General features: G+C 38.6%; 1 protein-coding gene across 4 annotated transcripts in view; it reads left to right on the forward strand.

Annotated features, from left to right (window-relative positions):
• Positions 1-12,204, forward strand: part of gabrg2 (gamma-aminobutyric acid type A receptor gamma2 subunit) — a 59,545-nt gene that overhangs the window by 8,629 nt on the left and 38,712 nt on the right. For all 4 annotated transcript variants that reach the window (XM_023962362.1, XM_011483180.3, XM_011483181.3 and 1 more), the window contains exons 2-4: positions 4,506-4,645; positions 8,059-8,126; positions 11,180-11,400. In XM_023962362.1, coding sequence (XP_023818130.1) covers positions 4,506-4,645; positions 8,059-8,126; positions 11,180-11,400 — 429 coding nt within the window. The remainder of the gene's footprint in view (positions 1-4,505; positions 4,646-8,058; positions 8,127-11,179; positions 11,401-12,204) is intronic.

Here is a 12,204-nt window from a genome sequence, read left to right on the forward strand (position 1 = left end):
ATTTCGCTGGAAATGTTTTCAAAAACTGCACGGCTGGGATAAGACCCCTCGAGTTTGCCTGAATAGAGTTGTCACCCCAAATATGAATCAAATCGGTGATCTCGCTTCCCTTTCCCTGAGTGGTCTCAGCAGCATCGTCCACCATGGTTGATGTTTTATGTTCTCGTTCCCACTTACTTCAATGCAGAATGATGACGTTTGTGGCGTATCAATGACGTGCAGATTGGATACATGTGGCCTGGCCGTTCAGACGGAGGTTGCATTTCAAAAGATCGGATACCTATCGTATTCAGGACCACATACTGTGGTAAGGTCTAAACCCTGACTGAAAGTCTTCAAAGCGGCTATTGTCCTGTAGGGTGCGATAAAGCTGCTTAACTACAACTCTTTCTAGGATTTTTGAAATAAAAGGGAGGTTTGATATTAGTCTATAGTTGGCCAAGTGTCTAGGATCTAAACTGGGCTTTTTCAGAAGAGGTTTAATAACTGCATTTGTAAAAGACTGTGGCATATCACCTGTTTCCAGAGAGGTATTTATTAGTATGTATTCATTAATTAAGGCAAAGGCTTCTGTAACCCTTGTGCTATCCTAGGCACTTTAACATTGGGAGTTGGGTCATCTAGACCCACTAGACAGTGCTCTGAACCTTTTTTCTTCAATGATTTGTCATCTTCACTGGTGTCCATGGATTACATGAAATCTTTCCACCTTTATCCACCTTTGTCATGGTAGGGAGAACACGTCAATGTAAGGCTGGGGTCATCTAAGATAGCAAAAGGGTAAAAAAGCCTAGTGGGAATTGGGTCTAAGAGACAAGTTAAGGATTTGGAGGACGTAATAATTGATGCAATTTCCGCTTGAATCACAGCAGTGAAAGTCTAATGTTACAGAAGTTTCTATGGATGCCTCCACTTCTACCACCTCAGCCTGCTCTGGGCTGACAATAGTAATAACTTGATTCAACTTATGTCTAATGTCTGAAATTTTACTATCGAAAAATGTAAGAAAATCATCAGAACTGAGAGAAACAGGAACATGTGGTCCTACTGAGCTCTGACTGCGAGTTAATCAAGCAATTGTACTAAAAAGAAATCTTGGATTATTCCCATTCTCTGATATAAAGGTTGAATAGTACTGGGTTCAAGCTCTACGCAGAGCTTTTTATAATTAAAGAGGCTATGTTTCCAGGTATTCAGAGACTGCTCTGAACCGGAGCGGCGCAATTCTCTTTCCAACTTACGGGTTACTTGTTTAAGAGAACGTGTTTCAGCGTTAAACCACAGTGCTACTCGGTTTTGTCTAACGAACTTGGGTTTCATGTTCTAATGTAAACTGGAAGGTAATCAGAAATGATGGGGTTATGAGGAAGGAAACTCAGCTGGCTAATCTCTATACCATGAGTTAAAACAGTGCTTGTGACAGTGAGTGGGTTCATTTACATTTTGGGTGAAACCAACATGATCTAATAAAGCTGCAAAGGCATGTCCTAGACAGTCACTGGGGTCATCAACATGAATATTAAAATCCCCTATTATTACAATTTGATCAAAATCGAAAACAATAGTTGATAGGAAGTCTGAAAATTCAGTTAAAAATTCTGAATACGGATTGGGGGGGGGCGATAAATAATTATGAGTAAAATAGGTTTTTGAGTCTTCCTGTTTGGGTGATTTAAAGACAATATGATGCCTTAAAAGGAAATATAATCATGTTTAACTTTAGGGTTGAGAAGTAAGCTAGACTGTGATATTACTACCAAACCACCTCCTTTCCCTGAAATCCTGGATTTTTGATAGTTAGCATAAGTGTGTGTGTGTGGGGGGGGTGGGGGGTGGGGGTGCTTCATTCAGTCTAACATAGTCATCCTGTTGGAGCCAAGTTTCTGTTAAGGCTAGTAGACTAAGTTTGTTATCATTGATTAACTCATTGACTAAGAGGGAGTTGGAGGAAATGGATCGAATGTTTAACAAACCACATTTAATTACATCATAATTCTGCTTGTGAGTACTGGTATCTGTCACTTTAAGGTTTATGTGTCTCACTCCTTTCACTTGCATTTCAGCACATAGGCTAAAGCTAGGAACTGCTTGACTTTCCCTGCATGGGTTTTGCACCGGCACTAACCCTAAGGGAGACTCAGAGCAGAGCTTTGCACTTCTGCTCTGTGCCCGGGTCTCGTCTCTGGGTTGTCAGGTTGCACGACTAAGGCTAGCACAAATGTTTCTAGAAAGAAGAGCAGGCGCATCATCTCTCCGCATGAGACCGGGCTTCCCCCAAAACTCCAGTTATCCACAAAACCAACGCCGTTTTCTGGGTACCATCTAGAAAGCCAGCGGTTAAATGATGAAAAGAGGCTGTACATTTCATCACTGACTAAGTTCGGCAGGGGGCAAGAGAAAATTACAGTGTCGGACATCAACTTAGCAAGTTTACACACGAAGCTACGTTTAACTTAACAACCTCTGATTGTCTCCGTCGGGCATCATTACCGCCTGCATGAATCACGACTCGACTGAACATGGACTTAATCTGAGGTAACATCCTAAGATATCCCTCGATGTCACCAACTCTGGAACCGGGATAAGACCTGACTGTAGCCGCTGGGAGCTCCACGTGTCTAACTACAGAAGAGCCAATAACCAGAATTGAGGGTTCAGCGGGTGTGTCACTTAGGGGGGAGAACCTATTACTGGCGTGGAGTCTCGGGTGCTCTACTTTTTTGCGTTTAGCAATATGTATACTCCCAACCGGTACAAACCCTCCCTGTGTGCTTTCCAGCTGCTGGGAAGGCGCTGGGGTGCTAACTAAGTTAGCCCTCGCAGTGCGGCCCGCGCTACAAGAAACGACCTGTCTAGCCTTCCACTGTGCGGAGCTGCGCCTCTAACTACTGTAGCCTGGCTTCCAAGTCTAACACAAGACTAAACTTAACTCACCTACCACTATCTACACCAAAGGAGCCAGGATCCTCACTAAACATAAAGCACATGGGGCAGGAGAGAAGGGGAAAGGCGGAAGGAGTGATAGCCTTGCTAGGTTCTGAGCTGAGGCTAGAGGTGTTTAGCTAAAGAGAAGCAGTTTACTTAGCAAACTTAGGACAAAGTGGACAGCAAGCGGTTAACACAGTTGTGTATTCGCTACTAGAAGGTGCTTAATGTGAATGTGACTATTAAACCAAATAACACTAAATTAAGCAATAATAGTCAGGCTATTGGCAAATAAGAGAGCAACAGTCAACGACGATCAGCACTTGGGTTACGCTCACCCGGAAATGACGTCACAGGAACTCCTCCTAATATACTAACTCAGGATTTACTCAACTTAAAAACATTATAAAAACCTAGAGTTGTTGTCTTAAATAGGTGATTTTTATATTTGATTAATACTTTATTCTTTATTTTATTTTATCTAGTATTTTATTTGTTTTGTGCGTATTGTGGCAAATGGACCTTGAGTATGTAACAATAAACATTCTTATTCTTATACTCAGCTATTAAATGCTTGACTTTTTTTCATTTATGGAAACCTTTATCAAATAAAAGCCTCAGCAGGTTCTTTTACTAAACAATTTTCAATATCTAAAAAAAATGTATCCAATTTTATAAAAAATATTCGAATTATTGCTTTAACTGATACATGTATTCTCTAATTTTATCTGACAGAAGGACCTTGAATTACTGTTTTACCTTTAAAAACAGACATATTTAAGATTTTTTTTAACAGGGAAGGTGGCCATTAGAGAATAAGAACAGACCAAAAATTCAGTGGCTTTTACAAAATGAGTTGGGTCAAAAATTACCTTAACTTGTTGACAAGTAAAGGTGGCCATGCTTACAGGAGGTCAAATAAATAATTAGGTCATGTGTCACAACAATTATGGCGGTGTGTGATGTGTAGACTGAATGTTTATGAGCTTTGTGTCATTTTGGCTGATGTTTCTTTGTGCTGTTGAAAGCTTTCTGTGCTGCCTCAGAGGCATTTCTGATCTCGGGAACCGTAGGGACATAAGAACAAAATTCCAACAATACTCCAAAAGTCAAATTTGAAATGGATATTATTGATTGATTGATTGGTTTCAAGCATTAATTGTAGTGAATACAATGAAAGATTCACAGCGATTTATCAAACTCATTACAGAAATGATGAAATGCCTAGATAAAAAAAGAAAAATTATTATTTTCAGAAAACATTCATTCATGATTTCAGTCAACAGTAATGGTAACCAATATGCATTAATCTTTGATTTTTTTTAGAACACATTATCACATTAGACCAGTAATTATACACATTGCAGATCAAGTAAAGAATTGACAGCTTATTGATTGTAATTTAAAACATTTCAATAAGCTAGCAATTTTCTCTGTGTAACAGATTCATTTCAGCAAAACACAATATTTTACCACAGAAGAATTTTTATTTTTTTCAAACTAATACAGAGTTGTGTACTAGCAAAGTACATTGTGTTTGTAGCAATACATAATTGAGTGTTTCTTTTCCCTTTTTGCAGCTCTCTCCAGAATGATGATGACGACGAGGTGTCTAACAAAACATGGGTGCTGACTCCCAAGGTGTATGAAAGTGATGTCACACACGTCCTAAACAGCCTACTAGATGGATACGACAACAAACTCAGACCCGACATTGGAGGTGGGCACTCGGCTGGTCGGGGATTGTCTGTTCTGCTACTGAGTGCATGAGCGCATTCGTTTTGCAATCAAACATATCCCAGAATCAGCAGAAACACAGAAGGCTATATAAATGATGAAGCCACATCTGGCCAGGAAACATTTAACCAGTTTGTCAATTAAAATACGTACATGACTCATACTGTGCAATCACTGTATTGTTTCTAAGTTGTTTTGAAAAAGTTTCAAAACAACTGCTGCTTTAACAGAAATATAAGAATTATGTTAGGCAAAAATGAATAATTGTCAAGAGTTAGCTACAGCAAGATCACAAAAAATAGTGTACATGCATTGAGAGAAACCAAACACCATGTTAGGATGTATAGTCCTGCTGTGAGCATGTTGCCATAACAAGCAGCTGGGCTATTTCTGACTTTATTCCACTCTTGTTTGTGGAATTGAATTCCTTGTGGCCAGGAAAGCTGTCCGTCATGGCCTCGTAAGCCTGAAGATGAGTGGCTTTCTTCCTTTACTTTGACAGACAGCTAAGAAGGGCTCTCTTGTCGGCATTAGCCCATCACATCTATCTGCATGGCGGAGGAGGAAGATGCTTGTTACCTTGAATACTGGATTCGGAGGTCAAGGAAAACTAGCTTAAATCAGGAGCTGTCAAATTCCATCACATAATAATGAAGCTGCTTCCGTATGCCTGCAGTATAATACTTTCCCAGCACTCTCTTGCTAGATAAGGACTTCTGAGATGCTTTACTTAATTTTGGAAATAGAAATGATCTCTTGGAAAATTTTCCAATCATTAAGTCTAAAAAAATTGTGGCTGGTAAATTTGGAATAGAGACATTTTTAGTGGTAGGATGTAGGTTTATGTAGCCAAAGAATTAGCTCCAAAGTTCTTATAAATAAGATTCTGGTTCATTTTTTATTATATTTTATGTATACATAACCTGATCATTGCAATGATTTATTTTTTCCTTTAAGACAGATAATTGTAAGAATGGTTTGCATAACTTTCAGATACAATCCTATACTATAAATTGTTAATTAATACGGACAATTAATTTTATCGTCATATCAACCAGCACTAGTAAACAGTGGCAGGAAAATTTCTGTTTTTAAATATATTACCAAAGCCACTTAGCCATAAAATACATCTTAAACAATGTGAGACGCAAAGAGTTTTAACATTTCTGTGTGTGACCATTGTCACGCATGCATTTTTAGTTATTTTTTTGCAAGGTCAAGTAATGCCTGCAAGCTGGGAGTTCAATACACATCTGTGTCTTCTTGTAAGTGACATAATAAAGCAAACCTGATTTTACTTCCTCTGCCTAGTCCTTGAGGCTGACTGAGCCTTTCCTTCCCTGCCCTCTCAAACACGAGATCCAGTCATCCATAAACATTGGATAGCAAAGTGTAGTGCCTGGTCTAGGCTAAGTCAGAGGTTCTGTTATACTTAGAGTGTCTGTTTGAATCCAGGCTTATCTTTTTAAACTATCACTGGTTGTAGACTCCAGAAAATGTAAGGGACTAAGCTTATGTCTACTGTGCATTGATTATGCACCAAAATCCAATGGTATTTGCATATGTTAAAGGGAAAAAAAAGGTATGTCACAGATTGATTTAGTATTGTGTCACAATGGATTTGAGCTCCTTTAGAGGATAAAAACTTGAATGCAGAGCTAAAAATGATGGTTCTACTGACAGAAAAACAATCAATATAATAAAAGTTTTGTATATAAAAAACTGGTAAATTACAATGGGGAATGGAGACTAACTATTCTCAAAAAATGTTGAGATAACTAAAACTAAAATAACTAAAAACCACTAACTGTGTCCTGGCGGTTGTTATGGTGTTCAGGTTGGTATGGTGGTTTAAAAAAGACTAATTACCCAATCTAAAAACAAGCCATGTTTGTATTAATCAAGACGGTGAATAAATCTTTCAGAATGAAAGAGCAGAGCTACTCTTCACTGTTAAAATGGGTGTAGCAAAGGGTCCTTCAGGCTGGATTTTATCGTCCTCTCCGACATCCACAAACACTCCTACAGACAGCACACATAAGTCTGGTCAATGCCTCTGAGAAACATAAACATATGCAAGATATAGCGGAGGGAGCCTTAGAAAATATAAAGGCATTTAATTAAAATGGCTAATCAAACAATGCTGAGGAGATGAGTTCAAGGCAGTGTCACTCTGCTGCTTTGCTTAAGACCTTAATTAGGTCAGGCCTTCAGACTTTAACACGAAAAGACAAGTAAATAGCTTTCAAATAGGCAATAAGAATGGAAAGAAGTTTATCCCCTAAAAACAAATCCTTTTCTTGTTAATACAAATGGCATATTTATCTGAGTGGTGTCTACCACAATTGGTGAGTTGTTGTCGTGAGTTTAAATCACAGTTATAATGACAATATCTTCTTCAAAACCAGTAAGACTAACAATGTCAGTTAATTAAAGCTACCAACCAGCTAAAAACGATCAGTTTATTCAGAACGATCCTTTTTCTCCTCCATTCCTGTCATTTTCAACATGAGTGAACATCGTGGTGCTATGAGTTTTGAACATCCTCTGCTCGAATCTCCCCCGCAGATACCTCCACCTGGGTTGGGTAATTAAAAGTCATTTTCTAGTAAACAAAGGTGACCTCATTGGTGTCTACGCAATGAAGTGGACTCAATTGACTTCTGGCTTTAATCAAGGATAGAATAAAATTTAACCATACCATTACCAATCCTCCAATTTCCGTTTTTATGCTAACCACATCTTGAAAAAACAAGTCACTCCATCTAAAGCCTCAATCTGAATGTAGGAAAGACTGCTTTCTTGAGATTTATGCTAAAGTGACAGCTCCATTCTGATATATGAAATACTTGGTGTCATAGAATTCCGCCCGGGCACAAACAACAATTATTAATTCCCCCTTCGTGATCAATTTTTAAACGGTTGGCACTTCCGAGTTTTGAATAGGATGCTAATCATCAAAGCCAAATTCCTGGTTGGTTTTCACAGTTCAATTTGGAAACAGTTTAACATGCCTAACCTTTCTTTATATATTAATTTCTATCAATGTGAATACTTTAACCCGTATATTTCAGTTTAATTTAGACAGGGTTAATAAAGCTGTTAGCTCTTTATATGTGTACAGAATATGTTTCTTTTTTTCAGTCACTTAATCAGCTCATTTTAACTTCTTTTGGTTACCTTTACCAGAGTCTTTTTTTTTATCCATTGGCTGCTTTACACACTTAGTTCAGTAAAAACTAATTGGGAATTTAATATCAAAAGTTTCCAAAATATGTATTTTCACAAGTACTTTATTCTATTTAGGACTTGTAATTTGCAGCAAAATCAACCTATATTTATTTTGTTGAAAAGGACAATTTCTATATAAATGTATTTTCCTCTGCTTCTTTCTAGTCAAGCCCACAGTGATCCACACAGACATGTTTGTCAACAGTATCGGCCCAGTAAATGCAATTAATATGGTAAGTTATACTAAAATATCCCAACAATTGCCGTCATCGTTATTGGAAATCTGTTGCTTTTCCTGTAAACAGAAGCTGGTTAAGATGCAATCATGTTGAGCTTCACGCAGGGATGATATTAAAACAGCTTGTCCTTATTTTAAAGTTAGTTTTTTTTGTTGTAATTAGCAATGCAAAAAGGGTATGATCAAAAAGAACAACTTAGTCTTTGTCTTGTTTGATGCTTGAATTTTTAGAAAAATCTACCTTTGTTTGTAGTTAGGCTGAAACCACAGTGGGAGCTAAACCAAATCCTTTGCACCATTTTTCAGTCCATATTGGGTTGTGCCATCATCAATCCACTGGCTTTACTTTTGGTTCATTTGCAACAAATGATATTTTGGTTAAAAAAAAAATATCATTTGTGGTCTATTCATATTGGTAGAGCACTCAGTTGCGCTGTGTTCAAAAGAAAATAGCAGAAAAAAAAGTTGAAGATTTCTTTCCTGCTTTTGTTGTGTTTCTTTTGTTGCTGATAGCCAGCCTCTATCATAATTTCACACAGCAGTCATGCCGACATGGTCGTTGTTCCACTTCACTTAACCTTAACTAAAACACCCACTCTCAATAAGTGCAGTCAGAAGCATTGATGGGATCGCTCGGAAAATGTGTGCTTAGCTCACATTAGGGAGTCGGCGCAAACGTGTGGCTGCTTGTGTGTGACGAGGGCATTCTGCTGACATGAAAGGTTGACTGATGGCTTCATATTTGTATGTAATGTGTTTGGCTGTGCAACTGCATTGACGCTATGACATGACAAATGTGGCGAGGTTGGTGGAATTCCTGAGAAGCAGAGAGTAGACGGCTGGTGCGGGGGTGTGGATCTACAGTAGGCATGGGCGCAATTTAGATTTCTTAATTATGAATTACGACGCTATGAGAAATGGCAAACTCGCAACTTGTGACAGTGGGAGAGGGAGAACAGGGACGGGGCATACTAATGTAGACAAAGTGTTTCAAAAACAATTAGATTTCTGCATTGATGTTGTATTGCCACTCAGTGTCAGCAGTTATGTATTAAGGATAGAAGTAATGAGAAAAATAAGTCTTATTCTCCTAAAAAGGTCCCATATAAAGCCTTCAACACCTTAAAGCTCCCTTTCAGCTCTGGGTTTTAACTCGGACCCTTCTAGAATTAAAGATGGTAAGTTTTCCTAAAGAAAAGGAAAGAGAGCAGAATTTCTTTGAGAACCCCTTAGCCTGGCATGGCGCTGAATTTTATTGTTTGGTTAAGCATTGTCAGTCAGTAAAAGGCTTGATGTCCTGCTGCACACAAATCTACTTCTGTTTTGTCTGTAGTACATCCTTGGGAACCTAAGGGTTTAACTGGCCCAAAGACAACATAAATACCCAAGATCCCTTTGTTTCACCGTCTGTTTTTAGCATAGACTGTAGAAACAATGGACGAATCGAGGTGTGACATCAGTTATAAAAAATGCCTTACCTCCAGCTCTCGAAAATGGAGGCAAACCCCACACCATTGCTTCCTGATACGGGCACCAACATGTTGAAACCAGTCGACAGGGATTGGTCCTAGTCACTCTGAGTCATTGCATCTATGGCATTGGCGACAGTAGTTGGCAATGATACAATGACTCATAGCGACTTGGACCGATCACTGTCGACTGGTTTCAACATGGTAGCACCTGTATCAGGAAGAAATGGTAGTTTTTATTTGGGAACACGAGAAGGGTGGGGTTGAGCTGTCCATTGTTTTTACAGTCAAGGGTTTTGCTCCTGTTGTGAAAGCAAATCTCACAATGTGCTTTCCGACAGTCCAATTCCAACCTTACTTCATCAAAATCGATGCAACTGTCAAGGCAGCACACGTATATTTGGCTCACATCTGGCCAGACGTTTAAATAAATAATCATCATGACGTTTCGTAGGGAATTAACAAGAATTATCAAGAAATTGCCTAGATGTTGGCATGTAAATAAAAAAGGCATCAAGTTGATAATTGACTGACCAATTTTTTGACCCGTGGTCAGTTTTAAGATGAGGGAGGAAAATACCCGCTCTTGTATTTCCAGGTGATGCACTAGCTGAGAACTGGCCTTGTCCAGAGCTGCACAGCCTATGAAATCCAACAAAATCCTCTGTTGTTAGAGAGATCTGGCTGTAGGCAGACTAGTTGGAGGACAACATAGCAGGTAGAGACAATGTGACAAGAATCCATTGGAATGGGCTGAGATACATGAAGTCAGAAATCACACTTGATCTATTTGCTTGTTGCTGCATATGATGTTTTTCTCTTATCTTGGATATGTGTCCTTGTCTGTCAAGCTAGTGCCGGGCAAAGCTTTTTCCACTCCCTTGTCACGACTACATCTGGAAAGAATAAGAGATGTATTCATTTGTGTAAGAATGTTCATTGCTATGGTATCAAATTGACAGGAAGTAGTTCACAATGACCAAAAGCATCCATGAAAGCCTTATGGTCAAAGTGCACTAAACATGCCTGATTGTGTCTGACCTCTTGGGCCTAAAAAGGGTTGGTCCTGGTTACCTTGGACCAATTTGGAAAACCAGTTTGGGTAATAAGGTGGGTTGATGATTGATTGTTCAGTGTTTGGACCAAGTGCTGCCAAAATAGTTTTTAAGGCTTTGGAATGCTTGAGTTGACAAGGATAAAGCACAAAACTTGCTCTTATGAACATTTAATGGTTGATATTAAACATCAAAAATGTTTTTTTTAACTAAGAAAAAATATTTGTCCCCAAAACAGAGAACCTTTTTTGTTTTATGACAAAAAACCGACATGCACTGTTAACAGTTGTTTTCATAAAAAATTCTCTTTAAAGGTGTGATTTTTCTGACTGTTCTGTAATTGTTTTAGAAAATGTCAAACCCAGTGGTGTTTTTTCCCCCCAAAAGTTGCCATGATGTCAAATTTGACATATTTTCTTTGCAGGCAAACACTTTTATGTGCCATAGAATATATTGCAGGCATACTCTTGGAAAAAAAAAGTCAAACTTGACAGCTAAAGTAGAATGTGTTCCTTTGTTCTCAGGAATACACCATCGACATCTTTTTTGCTCAGACCTGGTATGACAGGAGGTTAAAGTTCAACAGCACCATGAAAGTTCTGCGCCTCAACAGCAACATGGTTGGAAAGATCTGGATCCCTGACACGTTTTTTCGCAATTCAAAGAAGGCCGACGCCCACTGGATCACCACACCCAACCGCATGTTGAGGATCTGGAATGATGGAAGAATTCTTTACACTCTCAGGTGAGGCATCATATTTGCACAAGATGAAGCTTTCTATGCTGTGAATTCTGGGATGTGGGAGGAGCCATCATTTCAACATGGTAGTGTATATTAATAATGTACTTTTGAATGTATTGTTTATCTTTATCAGACATGTTGCTTTCTTGTGATGGTGTGCATTCTCCATAGCTCTGGCCTAGAATGTATAATCTGAATGGAATAACTGTATATATCCTTTGTAAAAATTTTAGTGCACACACTGGATTCTGGAATTATAGATGAAACAGAAATACCATTTTTCTGAGAGAGAAAAAAATGATTTTTTGTCAAACAGTCAAAGATTAAGGACAGTGAAAAAAGTCTTTATTGTCATATTTGTATTCTGTCATGAATGCAGTGGACATTTGCACTCACACCACAATTCATCAGTAACGATAATAGGACATAAAATGTGATCTTCTGGACTCAATGGAGCTGTGATGAATGCTCTCTTGGGCAGAATGCCATCCTTCTACCTCATTAATTTGTGAAGGAACTCCGAACTTAAGCACTGGTTAATTGGGATGGCTGCTATGACTCTGAGCACATTGATACATAACAATAGTGAGCGCATGGATGGGTGAAGTCCTTTAAGGTCATCCTCTCATTAAGAAAAGGTTTAATGACATGGATTTCAGGCCTGAAATGAGGGGGGGGGGGAAATAGGCAAGTGCGATTTTTAAGGTATGGTTTAGTCATGCTCCAAGTAATATAAACCATTTTGTCAGGTTTTATGACTGACTGTTTATACAAGACATTTACGTACTTTTTGCTGAATGTAAATGG

Source organism: Oryzias latipes, chromosome 14 (genome assembly GCF_002234675.1).
Source record: "Oryzias latipes chromosome 14, ASM223467v1".
In the NCBI taxonomy this organism is placed as follows: Eukaryota; Metazoa; Chordata; class Actinopteri; order Beloniformes; family Adrianichthyidae; genus Oryzias; species Oryzias latipes.